General features: G+C 52.8%; 1 protein-coding gene across 4 annotated transcripts in view; it reads left to right on the forward strand.

Annotated features, from left to right (window-relative positions):
* Gfra2 (GDNF family receptor alpha 2) overlaps positions 1 to 20,873 on the forward strand; it is an 88,376-nt gene that overhangs the window by 17,284 nt on the left and 50,219 nt on the right. For all 4 annotated transcript variants that reach the window (XM_078030924.1, XM_078030925.1, XM_078030926.1 and 1 more), the window contains one exon: positions 19,404 to 19,758. In XM_078030924.1, the coding sequence (XP_077887050.1) occupies positions 19,404 to 19,758 (355 nt within the window). The remainder of the gene's footprint in view (positions 1 to 19,403; positions 19,759 to 20,873) is intronic.

Here is a 20,873-nt window from a genome sequence, read left to right on the forward strand (position 1 = left end):
TACACATGGGCCTTTGGTGACATTCGAAATTCAAACTAGAGCAGCCGGAGAGTGGGCCTTGGCAGTGCTGGGACGTAGTGGGGAATGGAATGGAGACCTCAAAGCTGGTCAGTTACACGGAGCGCCCTGCCCTCGACTCCCACCATCATAGCCTCCCAGTGGGGTCCCAGCATCGGCTGCCATCTTGGTCTGCCTGTGGGTACTGTGATAGCTCTGTGCTAAGTCTTGCCCATCCTCCATGATGGACTGACGGAGGTCCTTCTGTGTGACATTCTGAGTCTCCTGATTAGCTTTGAATAGGAATCCACCTTGGGTTGGTCCTTTGGGGATGGTTGGCAAATATATGCTGTGGTGGGGACACCCTGGTTTCCCCAAAGGCTCCCAGGTTCCCCTTACCTGTTGCTCAGGTGCCAGCTGAATACCACCGTGTGGGCAGGTGCCGTTGGGTTTACTCCTGTAAGTAAACAGCTTTGGCTCCCGGAGTACAGGAGCTCGGGGTCCTCAACCTCACCCCGGCCCCTGCGGCTTCCCGACTCAACACTGCAGTGTCTTCCTGGCGAAGGAAGGCTTCCTGGAGTGAGGGTGACGCTCTTGGATGAGGGTGCTGCCCGGACAAGCGAGGGATGTGCACTCACGGACTCAGCTTCCTGGCACTTGTTGCCCAGAGATAATGGCCCCCCACACAAGCTCTGGGCCTCTGTGCTCTGGGACCACTCCCCACCACGAGGCCCAGGTTTTGGGAACGGTGATGATCCCTGCTCTCTGCCCCTGTTGATTCTTCGGGACCCATAGCAGCCCTAGAGTTGGGTCTGTGGGTGGCTCTGTGTGGGGAGACTTGGGTACAGCTGGGAGGGGAGGCCCTGCCACTGGGTAACTAAGCAGCCCGTTGTGGGGAGCACAGAGAAGGGGGATCAGGTGCCAGGAGGCTGGACTGCAGCTTAGTCTCTGCCCCACCTCACCTGGGCAGCCTTGGGCACGTCACTTCCTGGCTCTAGACCTCACGTTTCCTTTCCGGTGATGGAGACCTGAGCTTAGAGCAGTGCTTTCCACCCTTTGTCCCTTGAAGGCATAAAGAAAATGGCAGAGTGGTTGGGTGTGCAGACCAGCTCAGAGCTCCGGCCCTCATGGCCCCTGTCTGGCTCCCTCTGGGCCGAGAGATCAGTATCTGGACATGGAACACACAGACGGGGGTCTTGCCTGGGTGACCTAAGACCTTGTACTGCTGCTTTGGGTGTGTGAAGCTACACCCGTGGGATTGCAGGGGACCATCAGGAAGCTCCTGCTGCCTGTATTCGACTGAGTACTGCCCCCTACTGTTTCTGTATGGAGAGATTGGGGGAGGCAAGGTGGAGTCTGTGGTCTCCTCTGGGCTCTGTTACCCGCAGCTGGGTACCAGGGATGGGGGCTGTTGTCTCTTTGGGGCCCAGTTACCTATATCTCTTCATCTTCTCCTATCTTCAATTTGGGGCTATGTTTGGGGGCCTCCTGGAGTATGTCCTTCTTCATCTCTCACCTTCTTTCTCTTTGGGGATTCTTGGAAAGTCCTACTGGGATTCTTTTGGTAAGGAATTGCCAGGATTCCTGCAATGCCCTTTGCTACCAGACACCCAGGGCCTTCCCCTCCTCTCTGCCTAATGCCCACCTGGCAGGCCCTGGGTTCAGCCATGGGTTAGCTAGTCCTGAGGCCAAGGTCAGGAAGGACAGTCTGGCTGTGTCCTGACTCACAGTGACAGTGATGTTGGAAGCAAACTCATGTCCTGCCCTCAACTTAAACATGGGAAGGGAGATTTCATGGACAAGAAGTGAGGTTCTTGAGAACATGATCTAGAGCGTTAAATGTGGCGCCTGGTACATGGGAACAGGAGCTAGACAGTCCTGCGTGTGAACCCTGACTTGGCCACTTAGGGGTATGTTAGTCAGCTTTCTGTTGCTATGACAAAATACCTGAGATAAACAACTTGTGTGAAGGGAAAGTTCATTTTGGCTCCCAGAGGTTTTAGTCCATGATCTCCTGGCCCCTTTGCTTTGGGGCTTGTGGTGAGGCAGAGTGTCACAGTGGAGTTGTGTGGTAGATCAGACGTGCCCACCCCATGGTGGCTGGGTAGCAAAAAAAGAGGAAAGGGCTGGGGTCCTGATGTCCCCTTCAAGGGCACCCCCAGTGGCCTCACTTCCTTCCACGAGGCTCCTTCTCCTAAAGGTTCCATGACTTCCTAATAGTGCCACAGGCTGGTGACCAAGCCTTCAACATTTGAGCCTTGGGAGGACATTTAAGATCCATACTGTGGCAGGACATGTGCTCTTGGGCCTTGCTGTGGCCTTTCTCACCGGGGGTGCCTACACTGTGTGATGGGCGTGTGCCCCTCCCTAGGGACAGGGCTGGTAGAGGGCGCCCACTGAGAATGGATGTGGCAACGAGCCCGCTGTGTGTTGGAATCTGAACTGGGCTCCACAGCGGTCATGCTTTCAGCTGCACAGGGGCCGTAGAGGTGGGAGTTGAGTGACCCTCCTGTCCTCAGGCTGACCCTGTGACTGACCCTTTGCATATGGCTGGAGAGGCAGGAGAGGGTGGAACAAGGCAGAGAAAAAATAAGAGATCCTCAGGCAGAGGGGGTCACCCTGGGAGAAGTCCTGCAAAGGTGACCTGGAGCCAGCAGGGGGTGTGGACCTCTGAGGGGTGCCGGGCTGGGGGTGTCCAGTGCCTCGGCACTTCTTGTCCATGAAATCTCCCTTCCCATGTTTAAGTTGAGGGCAGGACATGAGTTTGCTTCCAACATCACTGTCACTGTGAGTCAGGACACAGCCAGATGTCCTTCCTGACCTTGGTCTCAGGACTAGCTAACCCATGGCTGAACCCAGGGCCTGTCAGGTGGGCATTATGCATTATGATCCCAACCTTGCTCAAGGCTCAGGTGTGGAGCACATGGATGGAGTACCTTTTTGTTTTCTTTCTGTAGTTGGAAGGGAACTGAGGGATCAGGTAGGCCCAACCCTTCACCTGATGGTAAACTGAAGCCCAGAGAGATGGGACAGATGTAGGTGAGGTTTAATACCCGATTGCTTGGTGCGTACCTTAGGTAAGTGATTCACCTCTGTGCCCCACTTTCCTCTTGCCCAGCACAGGGGTGGCAGAAACACCTGTCTTTGAGGGTTTAGGTGAGGACTAAATGAGATAATGTGGGTAAGTGCTTGACCCAGTGCTGGGCATTTGCAGGAAAGGTATGTTAGCTACTTAAACGTTATCATAGAAGGATTTCTCCAAAGTCAGGGGCAGATGGTGGCAGGGCTGGCCTGGAACCTGGCATTTGGGAAATGGCTGCAAGCTTCTTGGTGACATATGCTGACTTCAACTTCAGGTTAGTTCTTGGTGGAGGTGACTGGGTGATTTTTAGAGGACAGTAGTCCTCCAGGGTCTGGGGGAATCTCAAGCAGGGATAACCTTGTTGTGACTGGGTGTGGACAGAGGCTAGTGTGAGGCTTGAGCTTGGTGGCCTTTTGTAGATTGAGCTGGAAGACAGGGCAAGGTCTACCTTGACTGGCCAGCAAACCTGAGTTGGGCCATGTTGCTTGGATGGAGTCAAGGGAGTGGAGGCTCCAGTGATCTCTTTTTTGGGGGTTCAAGAGAGGAGGGAACTAGTCCTTCAGTCCTGCCCCTTGCCAAGGAGACTTGCACATGGTCCTCTAAGAAGTGAGCACCACCCTCTGTCCCGTGCCATGGTTTGGTGTCCTCCCTCCTGGTGTTCCCTCCTGGGGGTTGTGGCATGTGTGTGACTGTGGTGTGGCTCTGTCTGGGGTGTGCAGTCTTCTCTGTATCTCCTGAGTGTCCCACACTGTCCTTTGAACCTCACACATGTGCACAGAGGGTCCTAGAGCTGCAGATGGTGGTGGACTTTGAGGCCAGCTAGTCCTTGTCTTGAATCCCGGCCTTGCCGTCCTGACTGTGTGACCTCAGCATCACTGAACCTCATTCTCTCCCAGTGAAATGCAGCAGTTCAGCTGCCCAGCAGGGACGGGCAGTGACACAGGGGCAGCTGCGCACATGGTACCGGTGCCTAGGAGCTCCCTAAGTGGTGGTAACTGGGGTCACCGTCTGGGGACTAGAGGGAGCGAATGGCTTCGTGGGAGTGTTTGACCTTCGTAGGAAGAAGTAACTGTGAAGTCCTTGCCGCTGTGAGGTGCATGTGTGCTCTGGGGCGTGGTGGACTCTGCTGGGGTGCAGGAAGTGCTCCTGCGGGAGGCCGGGTGGGGCTGGGAAGAGTGCTTTGTTTAATTCCCATGGAGTGTTCTGGAGATGGCGCCGGCCATTGCTGTGAAGCATCAGACCCACATCAGGATGCACTGAGGTGGTTTATTGTAGACCAGGTGACACCCTAAGAGTGCAGGGCAGGTGGCATCCAGCATTGCTGGGGGAGAGAAGGAAGTAGGAGCTGGAGAGCATGTTCTAGGTGGCATCACCGCTGGGAGGCCTGGCTGAGCTTGGGGTGATGAGGGGACCCCAGTCTTCTGAGCCTGGTGAGCTCAGGGACAGTGAATAGTGACTCTTGTGGCAGGCAGGGGGGTGGCCTCTGGGGGGGTTCCTCTTTTGTGGCTCCCTCCCAGGACTTATTCCCGTCAGAGCTCAAGGTGAGTGCTTGGGTGAGGGGCTTGGGCCCAGGGAGAGGCTGGGCTGCCTTGGAGCAGGGAGGGACGTGCCCTTGGACTCAAGAGTCAGTGTCCTGGGAAAGCTACTCAGTGGCCTTCTGGGGCTGGGGAGAGGCTTGGGCCCGGCTTGGCTCCTGGATGCTTAGGGAAGCCCCTTGCTCTCCTTGGCCTGCCCTCGGAGCCCCTGGTCCCACTGAGGCAGGGGCCCCGGCTTTGCCTCTGCCCAACCCCCCCAGGACTGTGCCGAGGGTTGGAGAGAGTGGGCTTCAGTGTCCAGGAGGCTGGGCTGTGCCTGTCGGAGGCCCTTGTGAGGCAGCTAAGCGGGAAGCAGCAGGAGGAGCTGGAGGAGCAGGCAGCCCTTCTCCTGTCCCCCTTCACGGTGGCTCAGGTGATAAACTGCTTATCCTCAGGTTGTTCCCTGAGCCGAATGCAGAAGTGTGTTATTTAAATTTCAAAATCACATTCTTCTCCTAACAGCTGTCAGACACTCTGAGTGTCAACCACAATTGGGCTTTAGCTGCAGCTGGGCCACCTCCTGCACCTCCCCTTTTGGGGAGGACTCCTCCGCTGGCCAGGGGGAGGCAGGCAGGGAGGGGCTATGGGCTGTCTGGGGGGACTGGGGCCAGGGGAAGTCCAAGCCGCTGTGGCCACCCTGATGGAGATGGGGAGGGAGTCAGCTCCCTCCCCCCGCCCCCCGCCCCGGGAGCCGAGGAGCTGAGCAGCTCTTCACCTCCCCTCTACCATTTCTGTTCTTTCTCTCCCCTTAAAAGCAGGACCTTGGGCTCCCGTCAGTGGGCAGCAGGGTCTGCTCACACCGCAGTGTGAGCAGTGTTGATGACTTCACCTTTAGTTGCCTTTGTGTCCAAGGAAGAAATTGTGATGTTGTAGGACCCCTGGAAAACAGGTTTAACCCCAAAGAGAGCCTTTCTCATGGTAGAATTCCAGGTGCAAGGAGTGGGGTGAGATTTTGGGGTGAGGGGATTTCCTGGGTCCCTTCAATAGCATCGTCCAGGTTGCCCCCTGTGGCTTCCCCCTCTGTGGGTGATGGGGTCCGGCCGGGTGCTGGCCAGCGCTTCCTGGCTGTGCTGGCTGTCTCCCCAGCTCCTGGGCCGGCAGGATTCTGTGCTCCTGAGCACGCTCAGCTGCTCACTGCCCTCCCTCTCGTGAGTCCTGCAGGAAGCACAGGATGGGAGGCCTCTGTCCGCACACTCCTCTAACCCCAGGGGTGTGCAGAGAAGGGACCACAGCCGGGAGAGGGCTCAGTGTGAAAGTGTGCATGTGTGTAGAGGGTAGTGTGTAATGGGCGATGTGTGGATGGTGTGTGTGCATAGGTGTGTGCACTAGGTGGAGTGTGTGTGGGAGGTGTGTGTGCATAGTGGTGTGGGGGGCAGTGTGTGTGTGCTATAGGTGTGAGTGTACGTGGAGCCTGTGTGTCAGTGTGCTTGCGGGGTGGTGTGTGTGAGATGGTTTGTGGAGGTGTGATGGTTTGTGTATGGGATGGTGTGTGTCAGTGTGTGTGTGCATGTGACGTGTGTGTGTGTGTGAGTGACTGTAGGTTTTGGGCAGTGGCCTCTGTCTGCCATTCTTTCCCTTCCCATAAAAGGAAAGGAAGAGAAGAAAGAAAGGGGAAGTCCCGAGTGGAAAGACAGAGGGAGAAGCCATTTGCCCCCCTGGTTGGAACAGAATCTTCATTGTGACCCCCCAGGGAAACAACTGGTCCCCTACCATGTTCATTCCCCTAGTCCCTCTTCTTGTGTCCTTCTTGTTCTGGGAGGAGTGGTCCAGACATGGATACTGAGGAGTGTCAGAGGGTAGAAGGCCATTGCAGCCTGACCCACAGAAATAGTGAGCACACTTGACTTTGTGTGTGCAGTGTGGGGCGTCCTTGTCTAGAGGCTGTATCCGTGAACTCCGGGGGCTTGGTGCCCTCGCTGCAGGAGGACTGAGTGTGAGAACTCATCTCCAGCCACCAAGCATCCTTGGTGGCCATGCCCTATTCCAGGTGCTGAGGACATATGGGTGACCAAAACAAAGGAGTCTGTTGCTCTTATGGGGCCAGTGTTCTATGAGCTGGAGACAGAATAGAACATGAGCCAGTGGACAGATTCCCAAAGAAAATGTGAGATGGTGAGGGACACCAAGCAGAGATGAAACTAGGTGATGGGATGAGGGGCCTGGGAATGCAAACTCTGATGCACAAGAGGGTCCAGCCTTGGGAAGATCAGGGGAGTGGCTGAGTTGGAACAGCTAGGGAAAGACCCCAGGTGGGGACCCGTGCATGGAGGTGGGAGATGAGGGGGCCATGGTGGGATTCAGGGAGCAGCATTGGAGGTGGACGTCGAGGTAGGTGGGGCTGGACCACCGAGCTGCTGCAGGCCAAGGCAGGAGTTTGGATTTTAAGAGTGATCAGAAACCATTGGGAGATTCAAGACATTTGGGCAGCACAGTGTGATTTATGCCTTTGGAGGATCCATGCTATGGGAGAATGGATCTCCGGGAAGACCAAAACCCCGTTAAGAGGCCATTGCGGGGCCCAGGTGAGGGTGGTCAGGGAAGAGATGGAGAGAATGTGTGGGCTTGGGATATGTTCTGGAAGCAGAGCTGAGAGGATGCTGAGCTGGAATGATGGGTAACTCTGATTTCTGGCTCCAACAACAATGGCCACTTACTAGGAGGGAGAAGATGAGGCGAGGGACAGAGTCGGGGTGGAGCAGGTAGAAATCAGGAGTTTGGTTTAGGCCCTGTTCGGGTTGAGATGTCAAAATAGACCTCCACCTGGAAATGCCAAGGTCAGGGTTGACGTGCAGAGAGTCATTAGCATATAGATGGCATTTTAAGGCGTGGAAGCACGAGGTCACCGAGGGGCAGTGTCTGGCCAGAGACCAGAGGGAGGCTGGGGCTTTCCAAGAAGAGGGGCTAAGAGGAGGGTGAGAGGGGAACATCTGGGAAGCTGAGACGGGGCCCGAATTTCAAGAAAAAGGAAGTGACCGTCCATGCCCGGTGCCCAGTGGGAGAAGCTTGGAGGAGCTGCCATCTGACTGGGCCCGTGGGGCTGTGCTGGTCTGGGGACCTCGACCTTGAGGAGGGCGGGGTGAAAGGCCAGTCTGGGGAGTTTGCAGGAGAGAACGTGAGGTGAGCAGGTTACAAGAGCCACCAGACATGCCCTCTCAAGCTTTAATATGAATGAGAGCAGCCAAGTAGGGGCTGGGGGTTAGCGGTCTAGGGGGAGTGGTCTTGGTTTTGGTTTTGCTCTGTTTTGTGGTGGGCAGTAATGGCGGCACACTTCCGGGAGAGAGGGAGAAATTGAAGGGCATAAGAGGGGAGGAGTGGCGTTAGGAGGGATGTCCTTGAGCAGTGGAGGGGGCCGGTCCCGTGGTGCACTGGAGTACAAGAGGCAGGGCACACCTCACCCCCTAATGACAGAGAGAAGGCAGGACCCAAGCTTCTCGTTCTTGGCCATTCAGCCGCACCTGGCGTGGAGCATCAGCTCCTCTTTCTGGACCATATTTGAGATGGTTTGGTTGATGCTGGGTGGGAAGGTGAGGGGATTTCTCTAGAACTCTTCTGTCTCCGGCAACTTGCCCCCAAATTCATTATTTTGAAATCTTAACCCCTGATGTGAGGGCATTAGGAGAGGGAATCTTTGGAAGCTGATCAGGTCATGAGGGCAGAGCTCTCATGAATGGGATTAATGCCCCTTATGAAAGAGGCCCTGAGGGCTTCCTTGCCCTGTCTGACCACAGAGGATGCAGAAAAGAGGGCTGTCCATGAGCCAGAAATTGAGCCCTCACCGGACACAGAATCTGTAGTTCTGGAGGCTGAAAAAGAAGTAAGAAGTAAACTTCTGTTATTTACAAGCCACCCTATCTGTGGTGTTTTGTTACAGCAGCCTGCAGATACTAAGGCAGTGTCATTGGGGTGGGAGAGACAGTCTAGGGAGACTGAGGCAGGAGAAGTATAAATGGTCATTTTAAAGCATTTGAGGCTTGAGGGCAGGAATTTAAGATGACACCACTCATTCTGTTCGTGTGTGTTTCCGGGTGACAGTCAGCTGCTGGAAGGGTGGTTAGGCTTTCCCAAGGTTGTTGGAGGGCAGGTGTTTTCCTGGAGGCCAGGAAGTCTGGGCTGGGGGAGGAGGGCGTAAGGACGGGGTATGGGATGGTTGAGGGAGAACAAGTGCTGGGTCAGTGGGTCAGGGTCTGGGGAGGCTGAGAAATTGCTGGAGTAGGAGTTCCAGAGACGGATCGGGCGGTAAGGAGAGAGATGGTGGTCTGAGGTTGAGACGTTTGGTATGGATGTTATGAAGGCCAAGGACATGACCACCACAGCCCTGAGGAGCCAGGGCTAGGAGGAGATCACCAGAAGTGGGAGACAGATGAGCAGGAAGGCCATGGTGGGTGGGAGCAAGGGTAGGGTGAGCCAGGTGTGAGACTGCTCCCCACAGGAATGGTGGGTTGGTACAGATAGCCCCACAGGGGAGTGGGGCAGTGGACTGCTGGCATGACCTTCGCATCAAGACAGATGGCACAGAAGTGGGGAGGAGAAGGGACGCTCTCTTACCTTATGGGCTTGGAGGTCGGCTATGCAGGAGCTCCCAGTGGCCCTTTAAGTCATTGGTGTGTTAAATGATCAGTTGCTAATTTTACCAAATACATCAATTTACTCAACTCCATTTCTTGGAATTATTTAAAAAGTTTTTAGAAATTCATACTGAATGGGTTTCGTGTCTTTGGAAGGTTTTTGCAGATGGACTTTGTGACTGTGTTTTAAGATATATTGAGTTTTTTTTTTTTAAATCTAAGTGTCATGAGTTAATATAGACTTCTTATGAGAAAAGTGTATTTCATAGTCGGTAACAAAATTTTCTCTTCTGATTGTTGTCCCAAATCCTACAATCACTCACCAAAAAATGAAAAATGTCAAGGAAAGATTTAGGTTAGTCACATCAATTTGATATGCCTCAATGTTGGTTTTTACTTGTTACCAAATACAAAATTAAAACTGACACGCCATTGTGGGGACTGGTGTGAGAATGGTGAAGTCCCTAAATCAGTCCCTCCAACCCCAAAACTATATGTCAAAGAAAGAGGGGATTCAAATATGGCTGAAAATGTCCCTTCAACTGCAAAAGAATGGCACTTAAATTTTTAATTGTGAGAACCAGAAGATTAAGACTCATCTGCCTTTTTGAAGAATTGGAGAAAGAATTTTAAACATGGTTGAAAGTTGACGAAATATAAAAAAATATTCAAAAGCATCAAAATTGATTTTTTCATTGATTTTCAGTGAGTTTTCCATTCATCAAATTGATTTTTGGTGGTTTGGCTTGCTTCCAAAAATTCAGCTTCCCTTGGAGAATGCTTGGGGTGACTGCGATGTTGCCATGGGGCTGTTGAGGTGAGGGGAAGTTCAGAGAGAGGGTGGAGCTAGAAAGGGCTGGGGTTTGCACTGGGATTTCCAGGGCAGGTTTGAGGAGCCTAGAGCCCGGGACACAGAGCAGCCGGGGATGGGAGTTTACTCCCTCTGGGTCTCTGGACTTAGCTGAGAGGACAGGGGGCTGAGGCAGTGGGATTGGTCCTGTCATCTTGGAGAAGCTGAGGTACATACCACTTCTGGCTAGTTGCTAAAGGATCCGGCCCACCACTCCCACGAGAGCAGAGCCCAGAATTGAGAAGGTGCTGTAGTCCTGTTTAACGAGGCTTCTGGGATGGAAAAGACGAGGTCGTGAAGGGAGAGACTTCGAACTCTTTTCTCCCAAGGGCATGGTGTGCGGAAGCTGGAGCTCAGGGTCTGGCCCTTTGTAGGAGCAGGGCAGGAATGGAGAGATGGGAGGAAGGATCTTTCTAACCAGGGGACTTTTTAAAACAAGTTTTTATTGCATATGCACCATGATGTGGAATCTTTGAGAGACACTGTGTTAGTTATCTGTTCATGGACACAGTGAATGACCTGAGAGCTAATTTACAAAGATAAAAGGCTTATTTAGCTCACAGTTTTGGAAATTTAGTGAAAGATCAGGCAGCCCCATTGGTCACCCATCATGGAGGGAGTAGGTATGGGAGCTAACATCTTGAATCTGAACCAGGAGTGGGTGGGCCAGACTCAGGCTTTGGTGACTATTCTCTCTTGAGAACTACCTTCCAAGAGCATAACCCTAATGACCTATGACCTCCCACAAAGCCCCACCTCTTAAGCTTCCCAGACCTCCCAGTAGTGCCACCCTGGGGACCAAGCCTTTAGCATATGGGCCTTCTGGGGACACCCATTACACCCAGGCCAAGGCTGGTGTTTTCATCCACATCGACCTGTCCAATCCTTGTGTAGCCCTGTGTGCAGGCGGGTTGGTGTCATGTCCCAGTTTGCAAATGAGGCTCAAGAAGTTACATACATAACCTGTGGGCTCTTGCTCTGCCAGTCAGTGGCCCAGCCCCTGATGGTCCTCCATATCCCAAGCCACTGCTGGGACAGAGTCTGCACTCTTAACCAGTAGCCCCAGCTGCAGGGTGATCTGGGCATTTGCTTGCTTGGTTCTGGGCTCTCCCTTCACTGGACTGTAAGCTCTGGGCAGGCAGGAGCCTGCTGCTTTTGCTCATCTCTCCATCAGCGCCTGACCCATGGGGGGAGCTCAGTAAGTGCTGCTTGTAAGAGTGCATCCGAGGTTCGAAGGTCCCTGAGGGTGAGATGTATCGGGGTGGTGCCTGGGTGGTTGCAACCCCACAGGGAAGGCTGGGCCTGGAGGTCTCTTCTGGCCTCTCCCTCTTCCTGTTCTTCCTGCCTTCCATTCCACCCTGGGGGAGTTGGCTTAGTCTACATTTCACTGCCAATACACCCCCAGTTATTTGGCTTCAGTTGACCATCATCCTTCTTCCTTTGGGAAACTCTTTGTCTTCAGTTCCATGAAACCAACACCTCTTGATTTTCCTCCAACTCAAGGTCCACTCTTCCTGGTCACTACTAAACATCGGCACCTCAGGGATCTGTCTTGGGTTCTTTTCTTTATTTTCACCTCAATCTAGGTGACTTTGTTAAGTGGCTTTAAGGAGCCTCTCATGTCAGTTAGCCGGTCTGGTATCTCTAGCCCAGGTCATCTCCTAACTCCAGCCTGCAGATCCTTGGCCTTGTCACCATCTCACCCGGACACCTTTGGGCCTGGTGCACTTACCAAATTCAGATCAGAACTGTCCGTTTGGTTCTTCCCGTCCTTCAGAGGTTTTCCTGTTTCATGAAATGCTATCACCATCCATCTGGTGCTTAGTGCCCAACCCAGGAATTTTCCTCTCTCCTCCCGCTCAGCATCTAGCCAATCTCATTAGTGTTATTCCTAAGTTACATGCAGAATGGCCTCATTTCTTGCCATCTCTGTGGGGTGACCACCCCACCCAAACCTCCACCTCTGCACCTGTTACTGCAGCAGCCCGTTCCTCATCTTCTCCTTACCCCTCTCCCCACCGCTCCGTGGATATTCTGTCTTCTCTCTGCTGGCAAATGAGCTCCTGTGGTTGCCTCCTTCATGCTCTCCAAGTGCTTATTATTTTAGAGCAAAACCTAAAGCTCTTACCCTGTCCTGCAAGGTGTTGTGGCTGTCCCCTGATGGTGCCTCTGACTTCTTTTCTAACTTTTGCCTTGTTTGGGAAATTTCAGCCATCATAGTTTTTTTTTTTTTTTTTTTTTTTTAACAGGGAACGTGCCAAACTCATTCCTGTCTCTTATGCACTTGTTCTTCTTTCTGCTGGGAATTTCCTTACATTGGATTTTTGTTGTTGTTGTTGTTGTTACTGGGGATCAAAACCAAGGGTGCTTAACCACTGTGCCACATCCCCAGCCCTTTTAAAAATACTTTATTTAGAGACAGATTCTTGCTAAGTTGCTTAGGGCCTTGCTAAGATGCTGAGGCTGGCCTTGAACTTGTAATCCTCCTGCCTTAGCCTTCTGAGGTGCTGGAATTACAGGTATGTGCCTCTGTGCCAGGCATATTTGACTTTTTTCATGTGTGTGTGTCACTCCTGCCCATCATTGTATCTCAGTTCAACATCACTTCCTCTCTTTGTGAATTTCCTTATCCTATTCATTGCACTTATCAACCTTAAATTATTTCATTTATTTGTGTGTTTATTACCAGACTCACACAGGAAGAAAAGCCCCTGTAGAGTAGGGATTCTGTCTTTCTTGTTCACAGCTGAATTTCTAGGGCCTGGCATATCGTCATGGAAATATGTGGTGACTGACAGCTGCTGGACCGACTGCTAACTGCAGGGCCATGGCTGTTTGTGGTGTGGTCAGGAGCCTCTGTGTGTGTGTGTATGTGTGTGTGGGCGCATGTGCACGCGCGTGCACACACACTCACATACATACAGTGGTGTTTGCACAGGAGCAGGTAGATTCCTTTGAGTCTGCTGTGGTTGACGTGTGGGACAGGGGTGCTCTCCCAGGCCCTCCACTCCTCAGCATCTCACCCTGGTGTGTCAGATGGGTAGGCAGGAGAGTCACCAAATGTGAAAGATCATATGATCAAAACCCATCAATTTTCATGAGAAGAAATGAGACCCAGACCTTGAGAGAGGTAGGGGTTTCCCTGGAGTCTTGAATAACCAGGAGAGGTGGATACAGGGTTAGGACCCAGGTTCTCTGACCCCCACTTGAGTAGCAGAGCCATACAGCTTGGCCCAAGGATTCAGGAAGGGCTCAGGGGCAGACATGGCAGAGCTGCAAATAGAGTCTAGGAGCAAGGGACCAGCTGGCAGTTTCCTGGAAGGGCAAGAAGGGTCGGTGAGACATATGGGTTCCCCGTTGGCTTGGGAGTATTATAGAACAGTGACCCTCTTGCTCTCATTCCTGCAGGCAGAGGCTCCTTTGTGGCTGGAAAGTCTATCTGGATGAGTTGGGAACAGAGAGATGGGCAGGGGGAATGAAAATCCCACAGAGAACATGCTAGATGACAGCAGAGGGTCACAGGCCACCTTCTGTTGGGGGTGGGTCTAGTAAACTGTGTGCTGGATGGGTGGGTGGGTATGTCCACAAATGGGCCACGGGTGGCTCAGCCTCACCTCTAGGCGCTGGTTCTTATGCTTTGGAAGGTGGCTTCCAAATAATGGGGAGCTTGTGAAATCCCATGCCTGGGTGCCAGCCACAAAGTGCCTGATGCGGCAGGTCCTGCTTAGGGCCAATGAGTCACAGGTGCACCAGAGTTTGAGCTCCTCTCTCTAGGTGAGCCATTCTCTTTGAGCACACACAGTGGCTGCTGGAGATGCGTGTGGAAAAAACATTTTTAATTTCAAGAGCAGTGCCTTTTAATGTGCTAGAAGAATCCAGAGCAAATGGTGATGTTATCATTTAGGGTAAATCTAAAATTTAACAAGCGAGTCAGGGAAATTTTTAAAAATTCATTTAAGAATTCAGGGATTTAAAGAAAATCAATTCAATATTCACACAGGTGGTACTGTTAATAGGTCCCAAATTATATTGGTGATACTGGGTAACTGAGGTTTGATCAGCCCGGCTTTATACATGTCCAACAGCTCTTTAGAGAATATCAATCTGAAGGATGCTCACAGGACCACTGGCCTGGATGCCCCACTGTCTGGGGACAGCCCAGTGCTGCTGATGATTGGCTCAGAGCAGTACCCCCAGGGAGAAGAGATGAGATGGACTTGGCCAGCCAGGGTGTGGGCAGGGATGCGGAGAGGGGTGCCAGGAGGCTGACTGGGAGCCTCTATTGTGAAGCTCCTCCTGCCCCTCTGCAAGTGGTTGTGGTCCCCTCGCCTGGCTTTCACAGAGGGATGAGAAAAGAAGGGGATAAAGAAGCTAGGACATGTCCCAGGGGCTGCGGCTGGCAGGATGAATTTGCTGAGGTTTGGAAAGTGCCAAGGGTCATTAAATCCCATGTCCCCTCTCTTGGGCAGCTGTTGCCATTTAGAACTTGGCCCATCTCTGCTCTTCTCTGCAGGCCTGGGTGACCCACCAGGGCCAAGTGGCACATGTGCCGGGGACAGGCTGTCCTAGGTCAGCCAGGCCTGGCGTGTATTTCCAGCTCCCAAGTCCCTCAGTTCTCTGCAGTGGGAAGGGGTGGGGAACGAGAGAGGCCTAAGGTTCTGGCATCCTCATCCCTGCCCTCAGCACCTTTTGGCTTCGAGCTGAGTCTGAAGCAGCTGGCTGAGGCGCAGCAGGGGTCCTGGAGGGTGAGCTGGCTTGGGATCTCCCACTCCTTTCTGCCCAGTGAGGGCCAGGAGCCTTCGGGTGGGTGGAAAGGCAGTGGGTGGGCTGGGGAGCGGGGGAGGCTGTGCTGTGGACGAGCTCTCCACGGTGTGTGTGCACCTGTGCGTGCTGAGCCCTGTCCTGACTGACAGGCTCCTGGCGAAGCTGGATGGGCGTCTTGCTTGGAGAGAAGCTGGCGGAGGTGGGGTCTTTCTCCATGGTGCAGCACGGCCCCATCCTGGGGTTCTTACCTGCAGGAGCAGAGGGCCATCTTTCCTGGTAGCTGTCGGTGTTGCCACATTTCTTTCTTTCTTTCTTTCTTTTTTTTCTAGGAAATTTACCAAGTTCGGGCCCAGGGGTTTACATTTCCCACCCCCCTAGCAAATGCTTTCACTATTCAGGCTCCAAATGGAAGCCACTGAGGCTATAATTACACTGGCATTAGCTCAGGAACATGCTGAGAGGAGCGGGAACAGAGCACCTGGGGAGCCCAGAAGCAGCCACAGGCCTAAATTAGCTGCTGTTCTGCTTGCGGTTGTCGCCTGATCCTCCGCGGAGTCCCTCCTTGTCTTTCCTCCACCTCGGCCCCAGGCCTCTGTGCTCTTCCCTCCCCACCACCAGCCGACATGTGACAGGTGCATGGAGCCGCTGGTCTGGGAGAACCCTGCACAGAGGGCTTGGTGTTGACAGGCGTCCTTGGGTCCTTGCCTGGCGACACGGAATGGTTTGATGGCAGCTCAGGGTATTGCTGGGGAGGCCAAATGCCCCAGTGTGGCCATGAGTCTCTTGCCCGGCTCTCCAGCATTGCCTCTTGTCGTTTCCCTCTGGGCTTCCGTTGCCAGGCATAATGAATGCTTTCTGCTCCTCCCAGCCTCTGCCCCTGGGTCCCCTCTGCCAGGGCCCTTCCTGCTCTCTGACTCTTTCTGAGCAGAAGCATTGCTCTGTCCACCACTCCCCAGATCCAGGTGGGTGCTTTCTGCCCTGTACCCCGACTTCTTCAACGCACAGCTTAGCATTAGTATTGGCTCCAGCTGCTCCTCTGTCCCCAGCTGGATTTCGTGCAGGGTTTCAGGCCCCCTGGCTATGGCCGTGTCTAGCACATAGTAAGTCTTCAATAAAGATATATGATTTTAGAATTAAGAAAACAATCATTGACTCCTTTTTGGTCTGAATTTCCCTCAACTCTTTTTTGGAGTGTTTTTGGTTCTTAGCAAAATTGAGAGCGGGTAAAGAGAGTTCCCATTTGCTTCCTGCCCCTAAGTGCACACAGCCTCTCCATGATCCACATCCCCAGGGTGTCTGTTAGAGCTGATGACCCCACGGCCCCACGCCGTTACCACCAGCAGCCCATAGCTGACATTGGGTTCACACTTGGTGGTGTCCGTCCCATGGCTTGGGACAAATGCACAATGACATGTACCCACCATTACAGTGTTGTTTTATTGCCTTAAAAATGCTCTGTGCTGCCAGGCTGGGGCAGGAAGATCACAGGTTCAAAGCCAGCCTCAGCAACTTAGCAAGGCCCTTAGCAACTCAGCGAGAACTTGTCTCTAAATAAAATATAAAAAACGGCTGGGGGTATGGCCCAGTGGGCAAGCCCCCCGGAGTTCAATCCTTGATGCCAAAAAGCTCCCCAAAACAAAAAACAAAAAAGCCTGTGTTCTTCACATGTTCATCCTCTTCTTCTTTCCCCTGAGTCCTAATGACCACTTTTTTTTTTTTTTTCTGACTCTGGTGTGTTCCCTTTTCCAAAATGTCATATAGTTGGAATCACATGTTTGGCTTATTGCCTGTGAGCCGCCTCCATGTCTTTTCATGGCTTGGTAGCTCATTTCCTTTTATCACTGAATAATGTTCTATTGTCTGGATGCACCACTGCCCCTTTTATTTTTCCAACAAGGTAGAGGGACTTTTCCTTTCCTGTCTTTGTAGGGCTGCTGGCCAGCCAGGTGTTGGGGAGAGTGACTCAGTCTCCTTCCATCAATCATCCCCCAGCTTTCACTTCTGAGCCGCTTCTGGCCCCACGTTAATACTTGATCACACAGGGTCTTGTAGTGACCGCTGTTGCCTGCTCTGAGTCAGTTTTGCTTCCTTAATGCTATTGGAAACTTCTATTTTTTTGAGTACTTGCTATAAAGTAGACATTGTTCTAAGTACATTTATCCTTTTGCTGATTGAATACTTGATCAGCACCCCTGTGTCGGACACATGGTGTACGAGCACAGCATGCCCACCCAGCTCCTGCCTTCATGGAGCTTGCATTTGATTCAGACAAGCAAATGAGTGAGTATGTACTGCAGCAGGTGGTGCTGAGTGCCATGGGAAGATAGATCCGAGTGGGAGCGAATGCAGCGTGGGGTGGTTTTCACGTGCAGTGTGGTCAAGGAAGACTCCCCCATGAGGTAACATTTGAGCAGACACCTGAGCCAAATGGGGGAAATTGCTGTGTGGTCACAGGGAGGAGGGAAGAACCTTCCAGATCTGGGGAACAGCAAATGCAAAGGCCCTGAGGCCAGGACACAGTGACATGTTCCAGGAAGATCACAGAAGCCAGTGTTGAGCTGGGTGAAGGGAGTAGGAGGCCAGATTCCATAAAGCAGTGCAGGTGAAGAGATCTAATATGCATTGCGGACAAGGAATTCTGAGTGTTCAGTACCAGGTTAAAAAGTGAAGGGAGATGGGCAAGATTAACTTTAATACCACGTTTGTCTAACATATCTCCAAAACATATATCCCTCCAATGTGTAATCAAAAGTAAAAAAAGAAAAAGGGCTGGGATTGTGGCTCAGCGGTAGGGCGCTTGCCTACACGAGCAAGACCCAGGTTAGATTCTCAGCACCATATAAAAGAAAATATTCTCTCTCTCTCTCTCTCTCTCAAAAAAAAATAGTGAGATACTTTTTTCCTTATTAATTTTTCATAATTTCGTATTTTGAAATCTTGTGTACACATTCAAAATGTGCCAGCTACATTTCAAGTTCAGTGCCCTCTGTGGCTTGTGCTTGTGGACAGCACAAGTATGGAATCTCACAGGTCATGCTGAGGTCTGAGATGGGGAAGCCATCGGAGGCTCGGAGCCCCAGGAATAATACCTGTCTGCTGTAGGTTCCGGAAGGTTGTCATTTCCAGCTGCTGTGATGAGAGAAGGCTATTCTGGGTGGGGCAGAGGGCAGAGAGGGGACCTGCAGGAGGCTTTTGCAGGCACAGAGTGATGGCAGCTTGGACTGTGGTCACAGTAGTGGTGGGTTAAGGGGAGGACGCTGGACACTTGCAGCTGGGCCTCTGGGTTTTCTGGTGTGTGTGAATAAGAGTCCAGGGCGAGTCAAGAGCTTTGGCCCTGGCTACTGGAGGGTGCAGCTGTTCCAAGCAGGATGAGGGAGACTGTCAGGGTAGGGGTAGCCTTGGGGGTCTGGGTTTGAGGTGTGGGTGTTGGGCTTTCAGGCAGAGTTGTCGGGAGGAGTTGGACGGGTGAGCCTGGGCCACACAGCACTCAGTGGGAATGACCAAGCAGCTGACACGAGACTGTCTGCTGCAAATGCTCAGCCTCCTTTGGCCATTGCTGGACCATACATGGGTGCTAATCTGCAGCCCTAAGCCAGCGGCTCTTCCTGGTGAAGGTGGTGATCGAGTTCCCTCTCTGTCTTGCTGCTCGTGTGCTGCGTGACCTGATGGCCCCTTGCCCATCAGGGCTTCAGTTTCCTTGTCTATAAGATAAAGAGGTTGGGATGGAGGATCTGTGCCCTGGCTCTCGGGAGGGCATGTGCTGTCTTGAGTCCCACCCTCTCCGTCTGCCTGTCCACAGGCCAGATGGGAGGTGGTCTGTAGGAGGCAACTGGTTGGTGGGAAAGGGTCTGGTGGTCCTGAGCCATGAGCCTCCTCGGAACAACTGAGCCTTGTAAGGAGGGGCAGGACCGCAGAGGCAGCATAGCGATTCCTGCTTTGTGCCAAGACATTTGGGCAGTGGCACAAATCTCAGAGGTCATTATACTGAGGTGGAGTCCAGCACACCTGCCCCGTGGCTGGTGGTGCACGAGCTCCTCACATCTGCAGGACTCCCAGCTCAGGGCTTCCTTTTTAGGTGGCAGTAGCAGCCACATTTCCCTGGATAAGAGGGAGCATTTGAATGTCTAGGGGCAGTTTCTGTGGTCACAGTTGGTGGGGTTGGGAGGCTGCTTGTGCCCTGGCTGCTGAAGACCCTTAACCAGCACTGTGCCCCTCTAAGTGGTGCCCTTTCCCTGAGGCACTGCTCAGGTGTGCTGCCGAGGGCGGTCAGGGTCCCCTTAGTTGTGTGACCTTGAGCCACTCACCCTGATTCCTGCGTTGGTGAACATGGCCATGCACACTTCATTTTGCTTGCCTTTTATGCACGAGATGGGACTTTGGACTAAGTCATCCTAATAGCTGCCCAGCACGCCCTGTGCCCAGCACTGTCCTGAGTCATTTCTGGATGTGATATTAACGCCTTCAATTCTCACCACGACCTCAGGAGGTTTCACAGGAAACTGAGGCAGAGGGGGCTTGGGAAGCCATGCTGATCTCGGGGCCTCTGACCTGTGCTGTGCTTTCCCCTCCAGGGACGGGGGCAGACCCGGCGGTCAGCGCCAAGAGCAACCATTGCCTGGACGCTGCCAAGGCCTGCAACCTGAACGACAACTGCAAGAAGCTGCGCTCCTCCTACATCTCCATCTGCAACCGCGAGATCTCACCCACCGAGCGCTGCAACCGCCGCAAGTGCCACAAGGCCCTGCGCCAGTTCTTCGACCGGGTGCCCAGCGAGTACACCTACCGCATGCTCTTCTGCTCCTGCCAAGACCAGGCGTGTGCCGAGCGCCGCCGGCAAACCATCCTGCCCAGCTGCTCCTACGAGGACAAGGAGAAGCCCAACTGCCTGGACCTCCGCAGCCTGTGCCGGACGGACCACCTGTGCCGGTAGGAGCGCTCAGCGCCTCTGGGGCGCTGGCTTGAGGGTGCTGTGTCGCCGCCTGGTTTTTCCCCTTCTCTGCATTCCTTGGGGTCCACTGACAGGGGCTGAGGTTAAAGCCCATGTGGACATGTGCAGAACACGTTGCCGTGCATTCTTTCCCTTCCCTCATTTCTCTGTTCATCCACAGATTCATTCATCATCCGTCATCCACTCCCCCGTTCACTCATTGGTTCATTCATTCAACATGGGTTTCTGTTTTTGGTGTCAGGGATTGAACTCAGGGGCACTCAACCACTGAGCCCTATTTTGTATTTCATTTAGAGACAGGGTCTCACTGAGTTGCTTAGCACCCTGCTTTTGCTGAGGCTGGCTTTGAACTCTCGATCCTCCTGCCTCAGCCTCCTGAGCTGTGGGGATGACAGGCGTGTGCCACCATGCATGCCCGGCTTCAACATGGGTTTCTTGTTTGCCTACTCTGAGCTCAGCCTCAGAGGAAGCCAAGATGAACCACCCAGGAGCTAATGATTTAAAATCCTAGAATCCTAGAGTCTTGGAAGGAAGGACCTTCAGAGAATTTAGTTCTACTTCTAAAGAAAGCCCCACCTAATGGCCCAGCAGAGGAGGGTGCTCTTGTGGACCCAAGAGGCCACTCCTGGTGGACTGCAATCTGAGCTGGGCTAATGCTGGGTGAGAAATGGGTTCTGAAGTCTAATAATGCTGGGTTCAAATTCTGACGGCACCACCTCCTAGCTGCGTGACTCTGAGCAAGTTTTAAGGATTTCCTCAGCTTCCGTCCCTTTACCTGTGAAACAGGAATACAAATACCCACATCTGACATGATCATTGGATTACATGTGTCCAAAGCTTAACTCAGAAACTGGCACACAGTACATGCTTAATAAGTGTGGCTCAACTATTAGGAAGTGCTTTTCTGTTGTTGATATAGTGACTTGAAATTTGCCTCTTGGCAATTCTTATGTTTTTCTTGTTTGTTATGAAGTGTTTCTCCAGCCCCCTGTTGTGGACAAAATGATTCTAAGGCCTGGGCATACAGAGGCGAGCACAGTGCTCTCCAAGGAGTAGGGAAGCTCAAGGAGAGAAGTGGTCCTAGTTCATAGGG

Source organism: Ictidomys tridecemlineatus, chromosome 14, assembly GCF_052094955.1.
Source record: "Ictidomys tridecemlineatus isolate mIctTri1 chromosome 14, mIctTri1.hap1, whole genome shotgun sequence".
NCBI classification, from domain to species: domain Eukaryota; kingdom Metazoa; phylum Chordata; class Mammalia; order Rodentia; family Sciuridae; genus Ictidomys; species Ictidomys tridecemlineatus.